Source organism: Cyphellophora europaea (assembly GCF_000365145.1).
Source record: "Cyphellophora europaea CBS 101466 unplaced genomic scaffold supercont1.2, whole genome shotgun sequence".
Lineage (NCBI taxonomy): Eukaryota > Fungi > Ascomycota > Eurotiomycetes > Chaetothyriales > Cyphellophoraceae > Cyphellophora > Cyphellophora europaea.
Window position 1 is genome coordinate 1,706,931 of NW_008481808.1, and position 12,062 is coordinate 1,718,992.

At 52.9% G+C, this 12,062-nt stretch overlaps 6 protein-coding genes across 6 annotated transcripts; 3 read left to right on the forward strand and 3 right to left on the reverse strand.

The window, feature by feature from the left end:
- Window positions 1–35: 35 nt before the first annotated feature.
- Window positions 36–1,443, reverse strand: HMPREF1541_02158 (uncharacterized protein; the record flags this gene model as incomplete). The annotated part of the gene is made up of 5 exons (XM_008716514.1): window positions 36–530; window positions 577–1,164; window positions 1,210–1,260; window positions 1,325–1,334; window positions 1,394–1,443. The coding sequence occupies 5 exons, from the start codon at window positions 1,441–1,443 to the stop codon at window positions 36–38; spliced, it is 1,194 nt and encodes a 397-aa protein (XP_008714736.1).
- Window positions 1,444–1,872: 429 nt separating this feature from the next.
- Window positions 1,873–3,443, reverse strand: HMPREF1541_02159 (uncharacterized protein; the record flags this gene model as incomplete). The annotated part of the gene is made up of 3 exons (XM_008716515.1): window positions 1,873–2,413; window positions 2,464–3,378; window positions 3,433–3,443. 3 exons carry the CDS (start codon window positions 3,441–3,443, stop codon window positions 1,873–1,875), a joined length of 1,467 nt encoding a protein of 488 aa, XP_008714737.1.
- Window positions 3,444–3,890: 447 nt separating this feature from the next.
- On the forward strand, window positions 3,891–4,909 carry HMPREF1541_02160 (uncharacterized protein; the record flags this gene model as incomplete). The annotated part of the gene is made up of 2 exons (XM_008716516.1): window positions 3,891–3,953; window positions 4,022–4,909. 2 exons carry the CDS (start codon window positions 3,891–3,893, stop codon window positions 4,907–4,909), a joined length of 951 nt encoding a protein of 316 aa, XP_008714738.1.
- Window positions 4,910–5,357: 448 nt separating this feature from the next.
- On the reverse strand, window positions 5,358–7,143 carry HMPREF1541_02161 (uncharacterized protein; the record flags this gene model as incomplete). The annotated part of the gene is made up of 5 exons (XM_008716517.1): window positions 5,358–5,846; window positions 5,895–6,430; window positions 6,533–6,702; window positions 6,753–7,036; window positions 7,117–7,143. 5 exons carry the CDS (start codon window positions 7,141–7,143, stop codon window positions 5,358–5,360), a joined length of 1,506 nt encoding a protein of 501 aa, XP_008714739.1.
- A 486-nt stretch (window positions 7,144–7,629) lies between these two features.
- On the forward strand, window positions 7,630–8,855 carry HMPREF1541_02162 (uncharacterized protein; the record flags this gene model as incomplete). Its single annotated transcript, XM_008716518.1, has 6 exons — window positions 7,630–7,673; window positions 7,758–7,932; window positions 7,986–8,139; window positions 8,201–8,512; window positions 8,563–8,704; window positions 8,771–8,855. 6 exons carry the CDS (start codon window positions 7,630–7,632, stop codon window positions 8,853–8,855), a joined length of 912 nt encoding a protein of 303 aa, XP_008714740.1.
- A 773-nt stretch (window positions 8,856–9,628) lies between these two features.
- Window positions 9,629–11,758, forward strand: HMPREF1541_02163 (uncharacterized protein; the record flags this gene model as incomplete). Its single annotated transcript, XM_008716519.1, has 4 exons — window positions 9,629–9,806; window positions 9,866–10,065; window positions 10,119–10,528; window positions 10,585–11,758. The coding sequence occupies 4 exons, from the start codon at window positions 9,629–9,631 to the stop codon at window positions 11,756–11,758; spliced, it is 1,962 nt and encodes a 653-aa protein (XP_008714741.1).
- Window positions 11,759–12,062: the final 304 nt, after the last annotated feature.

A 12,062-nucleotide genomic window follows, 5' to 3' on the forward strand; every position in this document is an offset into this window, starting at 1 on the left:
CGCCTGCGCAGTACTCGCCAGACGAAAGTCGCCATCTAGGCCGGTTCTTTCACTCCACGAGCCGCGACACTGCATTTGGTCGCTTTCTCCTTTTCTTGCTCATCGGTAGATCCATTGGCTTCATCGGATAGCGGGGCATAGCGGTTGGTGATCAACACAGTGGCAGGTCTCTGATTGTTGTCTTCACGCTTCTTGTGAATCTTTCTCTCCACAGGCTGCAAGACTTGATCACACTCATCCTCGAAAAATTCGATGCGAGTGCCTCTGTATTTGAGGCGAGACTGCATGCAGTGACGAGCAGTAATGGCCCATTGGATGCCGTTGGTGGAGATGAAGATATGATTTTCGGTGTTGCTGATGCTCACCACCTCCAAGCGGTGGATGTGCTCTAAATCATCGCGAATAGCCTGTTCAGTCATTTTCTTCTTGGCGAAGCGGATGACGATGTTGCGAGTGGCACCCTGGTTGTAGACTTGACGTTGAATGTATCCAGGTATGTAGTGCTGTCGCTCAGCCCAGGTCACGTCGAGCTATATCTGTTAGAATGGAGTAAGGAGGGTCTTGGGATAAACATACTCGTTTGCCCTTGAGGTAGAGGTCGTTACGCTGGCAGTCCATAACGAACTTCTCGGCAGCCAATGGCTCGACAAATGAGATGAAAGCAGTTCGGTCTCGCTCTCGAATATACATATTGAGGATAATACCTCCACGCACCACTTTGGTAATATCAGCGAGAGTAGTGGATGGGGACAAGCCACGAATCATGATGGATCGATCTTGATGATCATTGCTGCAGTACTCCGGCTCATCCTCATACCGGTCGTTGGCGACATTCGCGACAGTCTCGTACTCGCAAGGCGGGTCCTTCTCCTCGAATTTGAAGGATGGCGGAGTAAGGGGACCCCCGTATATAGGTTTGACTCCATCGGCGCCATCGTTGAGAGGCGATCCGATATTCGGTACGAAGACAGGGGCGTTGGCGGTCCAGCGTGTCTTCTGTGGAGACACCACGAGCTCACTACCCGGCTTCGCGGGACTGGTCGTTTCACTGACAAAGGCATCTGGATCGAGCTGCGACTCGATGAGGGTCTCAAGATTCTCGGAGCTCACTCCAGCAACCGTCAACGCCTTTCTGAGTGCTTCATATTCTTTGGACGCTTGCAGCTGCGTGACTCAGTATCAGTGTAATTGCTGGGCATCTTTTCATACCAGAACGCGATGGTAGGCAGCATTGATCGTTACATGGGCATCGTCATCGTGCTATGTGAGAAGGGTCAGACGAAGAGTCGAAGCCTAGGGCCGCCAAGGGGCGCTGCTAGCTTACCAGCTCAGCTCTGTGGGGCAAGATTAGCCTCTGATGACGATCAATGTGGGCACCATTAGAGCTATGTACCTTCTCAACAGCATACTGAAATGCTCTTCAGTGATTTTGATTGTTGGCATGCTGGAGTGATGTGACTAAAGAGATTCGTAACGTTAGCAAGCGTTTGTTTGTTTGACTTGCAATACAGGTACTGCGCAGATGGACCTTGAATGCGCCTGCCTGCATTCTGCCTGGACTGCGTTGGCTGCAGCCCACCGCCACCTTTAGGTCACTTCCAAACACTGCGAGATTACCGCTCCAGTTCAAGCTGCAGGGAAGTCATGGACTCCTGACGGATACACGATGGCCCAAAAGATGATTCAAGAGCGGCTTGGTCACTTGTTGTCAGTTGCAGTCTCACCAACATGCTAATTTGATTCAGCTTTTCCTGCTATTGATGCCGCACAATACCTTGATCCCATGCTTGCATGCCGCCAACGATAACTCCCACCCGTGTCGTCGCTACTCTGATCGGTCTTCCTGCGGCATGTAGCATGCTATGAGGTTATTCATAACCGAGCCGAGACGCCCGCTAGGGCCCGAATGTCGACCTGTAATAGGTGAGTGCACGAACTCACATGGCATATCTGAGGACCTACATGCTGTGGCCCAAGTTCATCAAGGGTCTGGACTCCAAGCAACGCCATCGTCGTCTCGATCTCATGTTTCAGGATTTGGACGGCCTGGTTGACCCCTCTCCGTCCGAAAACCATCGAGTACAGGAAGCCCCGACCAACGCCCACGGCACGAGCACCTAGTGCAAGAGCCTTCACCACATCTGACCCTCTCGTGACGCCACCGTCCACGATCACTTCGCATCTCTGCAGTACCTCAGGACAATGCGTCCGGATATCAATCAGAGTTTCTACCGAGGACGGCGCTCCATCCAGCTGCCTGCCGCCATGATTTGACAGCCAGGGATGGACGCCGAATTGCATGCATACTGCGGCATCCTCCCAACATTGAATGCCCTTGATCGCGATGGGCAGATTCGTGATGCTCCGAAGCCATCGGATAGCTGACTCGAAGGTGAAATCAGCGTACACAGGCCTGCTTTCGTCAGCTCCTCTTCCATGCACACTAAGTTGGCAACTGCTCACGGTCTTCTTACGGCGGGCTCTCGCCTGAAAGCTTCCTCATCTTCGGTGTCAGCCTCTCCAGCTGCTTCTTCTTCTTCCTCCTTCAGTCTTGCCCTCAGATCACCTTCTCTTTTCCCCGCCCAAATAGCATCTACCGTTAGTGCCACACCGCCAAACCCCATCTCGACTGCTCTATTTATTTCAGCTTCCGTCAATTTCAAGTTCTTCATCGCATAGATCTGCCAGAATAACACTTGCCCCTCCCTCCTCGCGGCCGCTATGTCGACCTGACTCCGCCCTGCATTATTGCATACACAGTGGAGGATTCCATTATCACCAGCTGCTTCTGTCAGCAGGACGTCGCCTTCCGGGTGGCATAGTTTGGCGCCACCAGCAGGACATATGATCAGGGGCAGCTTGAACTTCGCTCCCAAAATTGTCCGCTTCATATCCAATTGCGCAATGGGCCGCAATACCCGAGGCCGGAGTCGTACAGCCTGCCAGCTACGCCGATTCCATTCGAGTGCTTGGTTGTCTTCCGCTCCGGTCGACAGGAACGCGAATGATGTGGGAGGAAGGATGTTTTGTGCTGCGGAGGTGAAGTCTGAGATGCTGATCATCGACGAAAGTCTGGGCGCTCGCCGGCCTGCTGGAACGACTACACTTGTGGAAGAAGCCCATCCATTTGTGTTACTGTTGGAGGCAGTAGCTGCCAGAGCTTCCACGGGCCCAAGACATTGCTCAGAGGTGAGGTACTTTTCCAGAGTATCTGAGGCATGCACCGGCTCAAACGCCGCTGTTGCATCGCTACCAGCATACTTCAATATGATTGCAGCGCCACCAGGATGAGCGTCTATGAAGTTGGTGACGTTGTAAGCGGCGTTGTTGATGATAACCCAGCAAGAGTCTCTGCTAGCATGAGTGCTGACCTCTTCCCTGTCATTCTAGTGAGTCTTAGCAAAGACGACACCCTCCTTGTAGATGGCTCACCTAGTCAACATCCTTAGGACTATGTCTCTGCGTACAACCCACTGATTTTCCGACCCTTGGTGACTTAACGTCTACACACAGGTCTGCACAACCACCCAATCAAGATCCGGATGCTGGCAAATCACTTGGTCAGACACCGGCCCATGCAAACAGTTTGCGGGCCGCAGACGATGCTGATCAACAATACTGCGACCTTATCTACAGCCTCGGCAGGATTGTCGGAAATGTACCTGCTGCTTCAGACCATGATGGCCTGAAAGAATGCCCGGCAAGGCAGTACATTTCCGATCGCTCGGCAGTTCTCCACGATGTCGCATAACTCCTTCCCGGGCCTCTCAGGCCCCCCTCCTTGTGCAGGTAGTAACTTGATCAAGATTCAATTCAGCTCCCAGGGTCTGACATACTTCCAGATGTGCTCCGAGTAGACGGTCTACAGTCGGCTAAAAGATCCTACAACCATGGAGGCTGTATGCAAGGAGATAGCCAAGGAGACGATCAAGTTTGGCCCAGGGGATGAAGAGGTGAGCCTGACTAACTATCCTACTCTTAGCGGGCTCCTGGACAGCACTGACCTTATTGTGGTGGCTAGAAATGGCGCCTCCTCTTTGAGCCCCTTATCACCACTGGCCCTGCCAACATTACAGTTCATCGCGACCAGCGCTATGGGCCCGCCTCAAGGAATCTCCTTGACGTATTCGTGCCCCCATTCCCTGACCCTCATAAACCTGTTCTTCTTTACATACACGGCGGCGGGTTTACTTCTGGTGACAAGGCCTGGTCACCCATCGTCTACTCGAATGTTGGATTCCACTTTGCCTCGCGTGGCATAGTCACCGTCGTTGCCAACCATCAACTTGTACCCGATGTCGTCTACCCAGGCGGCGCAGAGGACATTCAATTAATCCGTGAATGGATCTACAGTGACATCGCCGATGAGAAATTCGGACGGGGCAGCCCCGAAAAGGTCGTGCTGTTTGGCCACAGCTCCGGCGGCGCCCACATTGCCATGAACCTGTACGCCGCTGGGGACCCGGAACGACCCCAGCGCCAGGCGCTACACCCACCCGTTGCGGGCGTCATCTACCTCGACTGCCCCTTCTGGATGGACACGAGGAAGCCCGGCCGGCAGTTCAGCCTCGGCGCTTACTTTGGAAGCTTCGCCGACGAGGTATGGTATCCCAAAGGTCCCCTCGGGCTCTTTGAACGCCTACCAGATCACTCGCCGGTTCTGGATAGTCGAAAGCTGCCTGTATTCCTGGGCACCGTGGAGTGGGAGGTGCCCGAGACGAGCGAGGCGACGATGCGATTCTTCAACGCGTACCGGAAGAGGAGTCGGCCGGAGGGGACTCTGCCGCTCATGAGAGTATTTCCTGGGCACAATCATCTGAGTTGTGTTTTAAGCGTGGGCACGGAAGACGGATCAGTGAGTGGACCGCTGGAAGAGTTTGTGCTCAACTGCTGCCGGGGTGAGGAGTGAGTGGGCCTCTGCTTCTGCAAGGGGTGAGAACAGGAGCTGACACCGGTAGGAAAAGAGTCACTGACCAGAAGGGCAGTAACGAGGGCATTGTAGAGCTGCGGACAAGGTCTCAACTGTAGTTTCATGGCTCTATCATCAGGCAGTAAAAGTCTTGGCGTCACTCATGCCTGTGGTACATCTCTGCCTTCAGTGATGCGATGCAGTGACCTCCTCTCCAGATACGATGCGAGACGGCTGGCGGCAGGTCACATAGACTTTTACAAGATAGTGACAGCACTGATGATAGCGTGGCTCTTTGGTGAACGACAGATTTACCTAATCTCGGGCAGATATAACCTCTCAGACTCCTTCAACATCCATCGTTGGCGTGATACTCCGGAACAGCATCGAAACGGTACGCCATGACCCATTGTGTCGGGCCTTACCAATCCTCTGATCGCTAGCCTCGTCACAACGGATACCTGAAGCTCTTCAGCTGGAAATCGGTCAGATCCGCAAACTCCTCGTTTTCCACCTGGCGCTCCTCGCCTTCCACCGCCGCCCTCTTATCCCGCCTCGTATTCCACACGCGGTGAAGTACCCCATAGCAAGCCAACAGCAGTGCCGTGAAGATCAAGAACGCCAACATCGTGTACTTGGCCACGTAGTAGTTCGGTGCGTCACTGCCTTGGAATGTCTGGGGCCCAATGATGTTGCCCACAGCATAGCCAAGTTGGTACGCGGCACCAAAGGCGAACTTCTTGGTCGAACCACCGACTCCAGCCGTCATGAATGTGATGATGAACAGAACGCAGATCGGGAATTGCATGAGAAGGATAAAGCCACCGTAGCGTGCTCCGTGGTTGGCCTCCGGGATGGCAAGCATCATAACTGTGCCGATGACAGCAAGGACTAGTGTATACACACCTGCAATGGTGCGGTTCGTGAGTTTGGCGATCTGAATATGTCAGTAAGAAGAGACAGAAAGGGATGTCCTATTACTTACGTAAAGCGCCACGACCGTGCCCAGAACTTGTGCAGAACCAGAACCCATATTGAGGAGAGTTGTCTGCGAGACGGAGAAGCCGAAAGCAGAGATGATGGTCGGCCCGAAGGCGGTGACGCCTCCGTTGGGAAGACCGGTGCATACAAGCAACATGAAAATCATATAAAACCGGATGTCGAGGAACGCTTCTTTTAGTTGAGAGGCGTTGAACTTCCAGACTTCGGTGCCAGTCTTGTTGGAGCGCACACGCTCTAGGGCTATGACTTTTTCCGAGTCCGTGAGCCATTTGGCCTCGGTCGGGGAAGCAGGGAGGAAGAAAAATAGGACAACACCGGTGAAAAATGTCAAGCCACCGTAGAGGACGAAGAGGCCTTGCCAGCGGAAGGAAGGAGCCTGGTAGATGCACCAGGAGAAGAAACCACCGAAGACGGCTGCCCATCCTGAGGTTGTATACCAGATCGCAACTCTGACTACCTGCTCTTTTTTCGTATAGAAGGACCCCGTGATGTATATCACTGCGGGAGCTGTGCAGACCTCTATAGAAATTGGAAGATTTGAGTCAGTAGCTATATCTGGTGCCGGAATGGCACTGAGCGAAGACAGGGAAAGTCTCAGGCGTTTCAGATTGAGTCACTCACCAATGAAGCCAAGAAGGAATCGGACAGCAGCCAGGCTGGCGAAGTTGTGGCATACAGCGTGCATGGCCACAACAACGCCCCAGAGCATGCACATGACCGCAAGGTAGCGCGCGAGAGGGACGCGCTGCATGAGGTACGTTGCTGGAATCTCGCCACCGAGGTAGCCAAAGCTAGGATAGGTGTTAGCGGGTGACTCGTCAGATAGGCTCTTCAGGCTTACTAGACGATACTTCCGAGCCAACTATACTGCGAGGGCGACAAGTTGGCATCCTGTCTGATTCCCATGATTGCGGCAAAGCTGAGAGAATTCTTGTCCATCAACTGTAGTAAATAGACAGTGAAGACCATTGGCATCACTCGCCAATCTATCTTCCTCAGCACACGTTTAGCCTCTTCAGAGGCTGGGTCGAAGTCGATGTGATGCCCTGCAAGCAGATCGAGAGCTTTGTCGCCCCTGGCCGCGGTCTTGATGCTGCCTGTTTCGGCGTCGACGACGTGTGATCCCTGCAGATATTGTCAACATGTGTGTTGCTGTATGATTGTAACTTAAGTCGTGCCTTGTCCATGGTGTTGTCTTTGCTGACAGAATTACTCTTCTCTGAGGTAGACATCTGTGTTTCCTCCACCACAAAGGCTTGTGGTCTGCCAACGGTATCCTGCTCTGAAGACAGGATCAGAGAAAAGCTGATGGGTGGTAGTTTATCAACGATTTTAGACCCGCTTCCCCACACATATAAGGCAGATCCCTATCTTTTGAGGGTCTCCACCTCGCGCTTGCCAAAGGAGAAGCGATACAGCCGGGAGAAGATATGCATGCTCGTCCCCTCACTCCTGCTCAGCCAAGAGCGCTTGTGTTATCTCGGAAATGTACCGAGGGTACACAGCCGAGATAGATCACAGCCCTACTGATACCCGCTAGTCCCAGAATACTTATCCGCGACTTTTGTACCACATCTTCAACGGATCGAAGTCGAAGCGAAGATAAGAACGACCTGAGACTTGCGTGGCGCTTATGAGACCCCAGTGATTAAGCCCAAAGGCCAAAGCCCAGAACATCCAGACCCAACCCTATTGTACTAGCCCAAGGCCCAAAAGACATGGCTGAGAGACTCGTGCCTGTCATATCTCTTGCTGGCAAGTCGTCCGCTTCTACTCTCTTACCGAAAGTAATGAAATCATACTAAGCGCTGTCAGACTTCATCAACCGCAAGGTTGAGATAACCAGACAATTAGTCGAGGCTGCCGAGAATACAGGTTTCTTCACTCTTGTTGACCACGGTATTTCGAGAGAAGAGATAGAGGCCGAGTTCGCCATCTCGAAGAGGTTCTTCGATCTATCGCCTGACGTGAAGGGCAAGACTCCTCATGAAACCAAAACCAATAATGGCTGGGAATTCAAGGTACGTTTTCGATGTCATCTTGTACTTGACTAACGACCGCTGTTGTCCAAAAGGCCCAACTGCGTCCCAGCACCGGAACATATGATCAGAAAGAATCGTTATGGCTGTCGTCGACATCCGCGTGGCCTAGTAACGACGATGTGCCTGGTTTCCGCAAGACCACAGAGGCTTTCATAGGAAAGTGTCGGACCATCTCTGACCAAGTCTGTGAGTGAATCAAGTACTAGGTGAGCAGAGTTGTTCCTGGACTAACGCTACCATCTACTAGTATCATGCTTCGCCGTTGCCCTAGGATTCCCTGAGGACTATTTCAGAATCGCCAATGATCCAGCACAGCCAGACTGCTTGACGCAGCTAAGATTGATCCACTATCCGCCCTCGGAGAATGCAGTGGGAACTTGGCGTGCAGGAAGTCATACGGACATTGGGTGCCTGACGCTGCTCTTTCAGCGTGATGGTGAGGATGGGCTGGAGATCTGCCCAGGCCGCGACACCCACTCAAGCTTCGCCATGGGTGACTCTTTCACGCCCCTCCCGGCGCAGACTGGTCCGATAGTAGTCAATATCGGTGATATGCTAAGTTGGTCAATTCTGAGACACGTTCGATCACCTGGCTGACTTTTATGGCAGTGGCCTGGTCTGATGACCGGTTGAAGTCAAATTTCCACCGAGTCCGAGCGAAGGACGTTGGCAGATCTCCCTCGCGATATTCGATTGCCTACTTCAACCAGTGCAGGCGGGACTTTGTGCTGCAGGGTCCGCAGAAGAAGTAGTGAGTCCTGATTCCTTGCATCATAGCGAACCCAGTGGATTTCCAAAGCTGACAGTCTGCGTTTAGTCCACCGGTTACAGTTGGCGAATACTTCAAAGAAGCCGTGGCAAAGAATTTCGAGCGACAGCAAGCTGTTGCGGCTACCTCGTGACTTATAAAAGATGGTTGAACGGTTTAGTGATACCTACCGTTCTAGCAGATAGGCTACTTGTTCATAGCCGAAGCATGCGCGATGCTTGCTGGCAATGACAGTCTGCGGTACGAGCTGGCAGAGTACTCGAGACTACTACCGAGACATAACTATATCCTGGGGTTGGGTCACCGAATGAGGACCATGACAGCATTCATTGTAACACTCATTTCTGCCACAGGTCTATATTTTTGGCCAAGAATCCATCGTCTATTTCAATCCGCAAGTAGAACTTTGTCAGTGTGATACTGCGAAGCGATGTTTGTTATGTATGAATATAGCTAAGCCTTCCAAGGCTGGCTGGCTCCCGACGGCACTGATAAGCCACGCCCCGCAATCTCGGCATCCGGGTGCACTGCCCTGGCTAGGGTTGGCCCTAATAACATGAGTCCGTGCAAAACCTCTGTAGAGCTCGCGCGCCCCAGTGCGGCTTCTCCTTCTCGCTGATGTGTTTCGTCGATCAAGCAGAAGTATCATCATCATTGACCGAGTCGATGCGCAGAATGCGATTGCCAGTGTGTCGGGAAAGGTAGTTACTCATGCCGCGACCAAAGCCACGGCCCGAGCAACGACAACGAAGCTCTAAGGCGTGCGTGCCTTGCAAAGCGTCCAAGATCAAATGTAACGCTCAAAGTCCTTGCGCCTCGTGCGCGCGGCGAGGTAGAGAGTCGTCTTGTATCTATTCTGGCGTCGATGGCCGCCAACGGCTGTCCGATCGGTCTGGTGGGGCAGCAATGAGTCGTGTGATGTTCGGTGCGAGTGTGCACTCAGTTGATGAGATGTCGCCGAGGAGTATTGTCTTGGATCCGACGCTCTCAACAAGCACTTCGACGCCCATCGTCTCAGCGGCTCGAGGCAGGTCCCGGCCATCGCAAACGGGCTCTTCAGCATGGCCTCCTTCCAACATTAAAGGTAGCTCCTTAAGCACTTCGAAGCCTTTTGGGCTGGGCTAATCTAGCCTCTCAAATCAGTCGCCGACGGTGAGACTGCATCGTCATCGTTCCTACAGTATCTTCGAGAAACTATTCACCCATATGTGGGATCAACATCGTTCACCGAAGGCTCGACCCACGACCGGCTTCTTGATATAGACCAACCGGAACCCAGGCCTGAGCTGATTGCGAATTTGTCATATGATTGTTCTGCGTTGTTTGAACACTACTTGGAAGCCGTGCGTGACTATGGCTTGTGTGAAGTCTTGCTGAACGCTGACGGACTTCACAGACGAGTGGACTCCTCGATCTATTCACAGCTGATGAAATAGACACGATCATCACTCAGTTGAGGTCATCCACGCAGCCCATGCCGTTCATCTCAAACAACGATGAAGACGCCGCTGGGCTGCATATAGCTCTCGCCATTGGAGCACAAGTACATGGTGCAGCTGCCGAGCTCAAAGACGTCTCAGCCACTTACTTCTGCCGCGGCCGCCAAGTCGCCTTTGACAGCATGCTCGGGTCACAGAGCCTTGGAATGATCCGGCTATTCACTCTGCTTGCGGTGTATATGATCGGAGCCTGTCAAAGAGATACGGCATGTATGTACTTGGGCGTAGCCGCGAAGGCGGCTACAGTTCTTGGTTTGCATAGGCCGGACAGCTATCACAACCTTGCCGGAGACGATGCCGCAGCAAGGTATTGTCTCGCCCTCTTTTCCGAATAGCGTGCCGATACTGACCCTAATGTATCAGAACTCGTATCTGGAACAGCCTGCGCAACGTTGACATCCTGTCCAGCTTCATCTTTGGCAGACCGAAGAGTATTCCCACTGTACGACAGACTTTCGGCCTAACGCATGTTTCTATCGACTGCGCGGGCCAGGTTCAATCTGCATTCACCGCCATTGCCGCAGGTTGCTCGTTGCTGGAGGAGATCGTCGAAAGGCTCAGTTACGGGAAGATTCTCCACGTTCCCACCGCCGAGACCCTTCTTGCCAACCTGCGAGGGTGGACCTCATCCCTACCTCCTGTGCTACGAAGAATTACTTTCAGCAATGTATCGGCTGCGTCGCCGGCCGCTCGATTCGCTGTTTCACCACCGGAACTTGAAGGTCAAACTACCATCCGAACCCCCAGATCTGATGACCGCCAGACGCTTACAGGAAGTCTACACGTCTCATGCGTGTACTACTTTTGTGTGATTTTAATCACTCGTCCATTCTTGATCGCCTACCTCCTGTCACGTCTCCGTGGACGCGCCCCGGACCAGTTGATCTCCGACCCCGCGGAAGCGTCCGATATGGCCATCAAGAATAGCACTGTCTCGAAAATGGCCCAAGTCTGTGTCAGTGCTGCCATACACACAGCCGACACCTGTGCCAGTGCCAAGGCCAATGGATTTCCCTTTGGCAATCTCTGCTTACTCAAGGCATGGGTCTTCGGTGCAGGTCTGGTCCTGGGCTTTAGCAAGTTTGCTGGCGAGCCCCGCAAAGATATAGATCGCTCATTTGACCACGTATGTGACATCTTGAACGACATCGCGGCAACAAGCCCACAAGCCAGATTGTATGGCGATATTCTAGAGTCGCTGCGCGAGGCGGTTGCCAAATGGCACAACCGAGTCACCTGCGAAGTCAAGCGAACTGTACAGGAGTACATGGACAACATTTTAGAGATCGAAGGCTCGTCGACCCTGGCTAGTGCGTCGCGGTCGCAGAACTCCAACATCGCCGGCCACCGAAGAGCCTTCGAGTCGCAGGATCCAACCAATGCAGGCGAACTGAACGATCCTTGGGCTGGCAGTACACCGCTATCGAGTTCAGAGGTGCTCCACCATCTTGGGTTTGGGGATATGTCGAGCGAATACGGCTACGACTTGATGTTCAACTTTGAGCCGTTTGAGAAACTATTCTACAGCGTCGAATAAGAGTTGAGCCTTTCTTTCTCGGCAATGAGCCCTGCTAACCGCTGAGACTGTGGCTCTCTGCTTAAGTCCCAGAAACACATCAATTGTACGTGCTAAAGCTAGTTTTTTCAGTGTTCCTCTTGAGCCACATCAAAGCTAGGGCTCCAGCTCTTGCCTCACCTGCATGTATATCTTGTATATAGACTTGCTGTGGCCGGCGAGGGGTTGACTTCGTTTCCAGGCAACTTCATTGTCGCTAACATGGTGCCCGAGAATGTTTGCACAAGCTTCACAGTAGCCTCAATGTGCAGGACAGATACTGTAC